Source organism: Lithobates pipiens, unplaced genomic scaffold, assembly GCF_037356315.1.
Source record: "Lithobates pipiens isolate NorthernLeopardFrog02 unplaced genomic scaffold, aLitPip1_a1.2 Scaffold_3, whole genome shotgun sequence".
Classification (NCBI taxonomy): domain Eukaryota; kingdom Metazoa; phylum Chordata; class Amphibia; order Anura; family Ranidae; genus Lithobates; species Lithobates pipiens.
This window is the reverse complement of record NW_027507790.1, coordinates 46,562,032-46,568,582: the sequence shown is the minus strand read 5'-3', so window position 1 is coordinate 46,568,582 and position 6,551 is coordinate 46,562,032. Positions and strand designations below refer to the sequence as shown.

The 6,551-nt window shown below is 45.2% G+C and overlaps 1 protein-coding gene across 4 annotated transcripts in view; it reads right to left on the bottom strand.

Moving 5' to 3' along the window:
• LOC143940355 (tRNA (32-2'-O)-methyltransferase regulator THADA-like) overlaps positions 1-6,551 on the bottom strand; it is a 67,652-nt gene that overhangs the window by 34,848 nt on the left and 26,253 nt on the right. For all 4 annotated transcript variants that reach the window (XR_013263859.1, XM_077461614.1, XM_077461612.1 and 1 more), the window contains 2 exons: positions 2,951-3,148; positions 1,320-1,986 (listed from right to left, as the gene is read on the bottom strand). Coding sequence is in view for 3 of the 4 variants with exons in the window: in XM_077461614.1 (XP_077317740.1) it covers positions 1,320-1,986; positions 2,951-3,148 (865 nt within the window). In the remaining variant the exon portion in view is untranslated. The remainder of the gene's footprint in view (positions 1-1,319; positions 1,987-2,950; positions 3,149-6,551) is intronic.

Here is a 6,551-nt window from a genome sequence, read left to right as displayed (position 1 = left end):
CATATAATATGAGGTCAAACCTTAGGAGTTTCCATTTGTATGCAATCAAGCAGGCCCTTCTACTACATGGTTTTGGTAAACCTGAAGGAAAAACTCAGCAGAAAAATGGATAGTGTGTATGGGGCTTTAGTGCCCATGCAGCCAATGTAGTGGTCTGGGGGTTTGAAATCCCTGCTCTTCTCACCCCACAGAAACATGACACATGCAGTAATTTCACGATCATTCAATAATTACTATTTTCTGCTGGTATTCTCTTTATACAGCTGGTAAGTAGTGCATTTGGGCAATTAGGCCCCTTTCACATGAGCAGACTGATGATCGGGTTCACCTGTCAGCTTTTCAGGTGGACCCAATCGGACCATCCATTGCACTCTATGAAGCGGCGGGTGTCCACGAACATGCGTCAATTGACACCTGCCGACATCTGATCCTGTCCACTAAAACAGACGGAGTTTGCCTGCTCAGTGGGGATCAGTGGAGAGATTCCTCACCGAGCAGGCAGACTCAGTCATGTCCGTGTCTATTCTGCTTAAGCAGAGCGGACAAAGCCTGCTCTCCTTGGTGGGCGGTCAGATGGAAATGGACCACCTGCCTGTTTACACTTGATGGCCATCCGATCCGCTAGACGGATGGGGAATGGATTCCCATCTGTTGGTTTTTAGCGGATAGGATCTGATCAGATTGTCAGTTTTTTAGGCAGACCCGATCTGACTAATGCACATGTGAAAGGGGCCTTAGAATTGTGTAAAACCCATCCTGGATAAAGGGGTAAAGTGAATGTAAAGTCTCGTTAAAAAAAAAAAAAAAAAAAGTGTTATACTTGCCTCCTCTGTGCAGTTGGTTTTGCACAGAAAAGCCTGGATCCTCCTCTTCTCGGATCCCTCTTTGCGGCTCCTGGCCCCTCCCTCCTATCAAGTGCCCCCAGTCATCAGCTTACTGCTGTCCATTCAGACACAGAGCCTCGACCCTGCCCCTGCCCCCTCTCTCCGCCGATTGGCTGACTGACTGATTGCCGCAGTGCAATGGTGCCGATTCTGTGTGTCAGTCAGTCAGTCAGGAGTAGTGTCTCGGACATCACTGGAGAGAGATGAGGCTCAGGTAAGTAATTAGGGGGTGCTGCTACACACAAAAGTTTTTTTTTCATCTTAATGCACAGAATTCTGCTTTTACAACCCCTTTAAGCAACATAAAATAACCGTTATGAGATGTGAGCGGACGCAGATTTAAAAATGTGGCCCTAGTACAGAATAACAGTTGTGAATATACACAGATAAGCAATGGTAGATCTAAACAGAAAAAGTGAAGGGATTTGTTCACACCGATTGTCCGTGAAACATTTTCCCCCTGACGCTTTCCTCTGCGCAGTGATGACATAGCTGCATCTCTAAGCCTTTCCAGGGCCTTGCGCACAGCTGCCTGCAGTTGCTGTCGGAAGCCTGGACTGTCACAACCCATGTTAAAAGGGAGATATTTCTTCAGTAGCTGCAGCTCCTCAAGAGAAGGGGGTTGATTACTTCTGGGGCTGCAGCACAGGAAGACGAATGCGCTTAGACGAACTCCATCATCAGCAGATTCCAGACACAACTGTAGCTTTTCTTCTACACCTGTTACGCCACCCAAGACTGCTTTCTTAGCACGTACAATGCTGATCCAGGCACGCAGCTGACGAGGGCCATAACCACCAAGCTGTTTTGCCAGCAAATTAAATGATTCAGCAAAGGTGCGGAAGGTACAGGGAAGAAGATGCGTAGCAGTGTTGCTCTGTAGGCTGCAGTCTGTAGAACACAAAGCATCACTAAGAGGCAAGAGCCAAATCTGCGACCAATGTTTAGCCAGCTCCTCCTCATTGGTCAAACCCTCTTGAATCCATTCCTCTCTCTGAAGAATCATAATTGTGCGGTATGTCTCTGCAGCAGGCGGAGAGAGGTAGTTTGTTGCTAGACAGTAGAACAAGTGACCTGGTAGCAGAGGGTAGAGAGCTAATGTCTGAAAGAAATAGAAAAAGACTAATTTATTAAGACATTGTTAAAATACAAAAACTATGCTCATTTGTATTGATGCTCATTTGTAATAGATCGTTAAGTACATACTAATAAAAACCCTTGTGATCATTACTATAAAAAGCAAAATCTGACAGTAATTTCAGAGCACTTAAGCCATCTCCTGACAGTACAGGGTCTTGGAGGCACTCTGCACATGCTCAGTTTGGTGTGTATTGCTAGAGTGTGTTTTTTTCTTGGGAGAGTGCATGTGATCAGCACAAGGTCAATCGGTGCTGTCCAGACAAGTTATGAGGCTGCAGGACCCCTAGGACAGTAGGAAGAGAATGAAAATCCCTTCTACAAGCTTTAGCCAGACACTGATAGAAGTCACAAGACTGCTTTATGCTGCTGATGAGAAAAGGAATTTAGTAGTTTATATTTACTAAAACAATTGCATCTTCATGTACTGTGGGAGACCAGATATAGTGAATGCAGGGTCCTGGGTTTAGTAATGCTTTAAATGCAAACAGAACCATTTATGGTCATGTCATGTTCAATCTGTTGGCTAAAATGGACTAAAAGCCCTATATGTTAAAACATTCCTATTTTTACAGTTCAGTTGAAGTCACAACCATTTAAAAAATAAAACAGAAAGTCTCCATCTCTCACAGCCCATCTGGTGACTGCAGTGGGACCCCCAAACACAAGTAGTAACTCAGACTTAGGCTGGATTCACACCTATGCAGTTTTAGTGCATTTTGCAGATTTACAGTCCATTTACCATGGTTTCCTAAGGAACACGTTCTGTAGTGCAAATCTGCAAAATGCAAAAAGCACAAAAAATGCATAGGTGTGAATCCAGCCTTAAACTACAAAAATGTTGTGACTACAGGCAAGTCTTGTATCTTAATGAGACACATCATGAAGGTTATCTGCTGCCACATGGTGTGTGCACCACAGGAACTGACCTTCTTTGAGCCCAAGAAAGGCAGCAGAGCGCAGAGTGGAGGGTATCTTGACCGAGCTTGCCAAGATATTTCTCTGATCTTCGTCATCACATCCTGCAGCACAGTTTCCTCAGATAATCCAGAGAGCTGACACTCTGAACGATTAATGTGAAAAAAGTGCTGAAAGCAGCTGAGCATGAGTGCGGGCATACCATCAACCTGTGAAATAGTAAGAAAAAGCTTTGTATGGGACAAAAACACCCAACCATTTATATGGTGTATCTGAAATATCTGATACTATAGATTCAAGAGCCTCCCTTACTTCTAGGGCTTCACTGGACTCAGTTTTCTCCCATAAATATGATAGGAGAAAAAAAAAGAAAAAGAAAAGAAAAAAAAAAAAAAAAAAAAAAAAAAAGACCCCACACAGCTATTAATATCTGTCAAAGAAAGACACACAAGAACAAAAATGGAAATAGAAGAAACACAGGAAGAGGACGGAGATGGAGTAGATATCTCTTATGGATGCTCAGAGGAGGAGGACATAGGAGTGGATCTCCCGTATACATGGACCATGATATAAAAAGGATCTGTTGTGTTAACTCAACATGAATTATCTTTGTTGTCCCACAGTATTCCCTTTTCTCTCACCCACCATTTTAATGTATTTTATACACTATTGGATACAAACAGAATTATTTGCAATCTTCTCCTACATAAAAACATGTGGCTGGGATCAGCCTCAGAATTCAGGATTTATAATTAGGGAAGCAGATGGGAAGGGGTGGTGTTGGTTATCCTAAATAGAGAGAATTAACGCCAGAAGGCATTGAGACAATTAAATGATCGTACCACCTACCTCCCCTCTCACCGCCAATCCTATCTCTGTTTTTAGGTCTGCTCTTGCAGAATTATAAAATATAGGTAGAGCATCTGGTATTCTAACACCCAAAACAGCAGATTATCTGTTTGTAGAGAATCCAGTTACACCAATCTTTTATCACTTACTGAAGATCCACGAATCGAGCAATCCGGCCAATTGTGGTAGGCATTGGTTCACTTCTGCAGCGCTTAGCGTGGGTTGACATCCATCTTCAGCCATTCATCCTGTGCTTACCAAGCTATAGCAAGGATACTACTGCATTGGACTTAATGCATACTACTACACTAGACTTCCTATTTACTCTAGATGTACAGGCCCTTTATTTATAGATCCCTCACAGCCTTAGTGTTCAGGCCATCAGACATCACTTACCCAAATATAGCTCTTATTCCTCTAAGCTGCATGAATTTTTACTTTTCTGTATAGAATTTTTACGTGCACACATTTTTTTTCTTGTTTGACAGTCTGTACTATATTCAGTGCTGTGGGACATCATTGGGGTCTGAAATTCTCACCCTCCATGGAAAATGTATACATGGGGTAGTGGGAGGAGCTGCATTTGTTTTCCCCAGATAATCCTTTTGGTGCATACATTCACTGGTATAGTCACTTCATTAACCACTTGCTTACTGGGCACTTAAACCCCCCTCAGTCCCAGACCAATTTTCAGCTTTCAGCACTGATGCACTTTGAATGACAATTGCGCGGGCATACAACACTGTACCCAAATGACATTTTTATCATTTTTTCCCCACAAATGGAGCTTTCTTTTGGTGGTATTTAATTACAGCTGGGAGTTTTATTTTTTGCTAAACAAACAAAAAAAATAAATAAATAAAAAATCATGTTTAATAGTTTGTTATAAAATTTTGCAAACAGGTCATTTTTCTCCTTCATTGAAGTGCGCTGATGAGGCGGCACCGATAGGCTGCACTGGTGGGCACTGATAGGCATAGTTAAGGCGGCACTAATAGGCACAGATAAGGTGGCACCGATAGGCACAGATAAGGCGGCACTGATGGGCAAAGATGGGCACGGATGGGTGGCACTGGGGTGCAGCACCGTTGTTGAGGCAGATTGTGGGCACTGTGGGTGGCACTGCTGGGTGGCACTGGCAGGGGGCAGGTGGGCACTGGCAGGGCTGGCCGTGATCGGGACTGATGTCCCGATCACGGCCGCCAGTGATCGGGACTGATGTCCCGATCACGGCCGCCAGTGATCGGGACTGATGTCCCGATCACGGCCGCCAGTGATCGGGACTGATGTCCCGATCACGGCCGCCAGTGATCGGGACTGATGTCCCGATCACGGCCGCCAGTGATCGGGACTGATGTCCCGATCACGGCCGCCAGTGATCGGGACTGATGTCCCGATCACGGCCGCCAGTGATCGGCTCTTTTTTTTTCTCCTCGCGCTGTCAGCGCGAGGAGGAATAATAGCCGATTACCGGCTCCGTTGCATCACATGATCAGCTGATCACGTGATAAGGGGTCGGGATTTATTGAAAGAGAGGTTGGGTGACACAGACAGTGTCTGTAAGGGGAGAAGAAAGTAGGTAAGGAGAGGCAGTAGAAGGGAAGTCAAGGGGGGAGGGGGAGGGGAAGGGCTGTGAAGTTCCGGCAAGGCCGACGACCCTAGACTCCAATTTATCTTAATTCAAGCTACTCAAATGTAGGACTTGTACTCGTCTGAGAATCGGTACAGATTCCAGAGTGTCCAGGGGTGTTGTGTTCCTCCTCCTTTTCCCCTATGGCAGCTGTGAGATGTTCCATCCGCTGAATGTCGCACACCCTAGTAAACCATTGTGACACTGCCGGAGGGGACTGTTGCTTCCACATACTGGGGATACATGCCCTGGCTGTGTTCAAAAGGTGTTTCAGTAGAGATTTTCGATAACGCTTACAGGACATGGAAGTCAGGTTTAAGAGTATAGCCGCCGGGTTATCCTGGAGGGCGACATCGGTGAGCTTACGAATGATCTGTAGCACTTGTCTCCAGAAAGGGGCCAAGACTGGGCACTCCCAGAAAATGTGGAATAGTGTGCCAGTCTGCGTTCCACATCTCCAGCACAGAGGGCTGTGCCCTGGAAATATGGATGCCAGTACAGTGGGTGTCCTGTACCAGCGCGTCAGGATTTTAGAAGAGATTTCCTGATATTTGCTACATAAGGAAGACTTGGGTGCAAAAAAAAAAAAAAAGTACTGTATTTTCTGGCGTATAAGACTACCTTTTACACTTAAAAATGCCCAAAAAAATAAAATAAAAAAATAAATAAATCGGGGGTCGTCTTATACGCCAGGTATACAATGCTGCCCGATGGATGTCAGCCCCCAAATGTCTGCTAATACTGTATGTGGCTTCAGCTACAAACAGTATACGCCGCTGAGCCAATCCCGACAAGCGATGTATTCTATTAATGAATACAGAGCCTGCGTGGATTGGAGTAACAACCTCTGCCAATCGAGTAGTCTGCATGGAGGGAGGGGGGGGGGGAGAGAGGAGAGAGAGAAGAGAGAAGAAGAGAGAAGAAGAGAGAAGAAGAGAAGAAGAGAGAAGAGAGAAGAGAGAAGAAGAGAAGAAGAGAGAGAAGAAGAGAAGAAGAGAAGAAGAGAAGAAGAGAAGAAGAAGAGGAGAGAGGAGAGAGGAGAGAGGAGAGAGGAGAGAGGAGAGAGGAGAGAGGAGAGAGGAGAGAGGAGAGAGGAGAGAGGAGAGAGGAGAGAGGAGAGAGGAGAGAGGAGA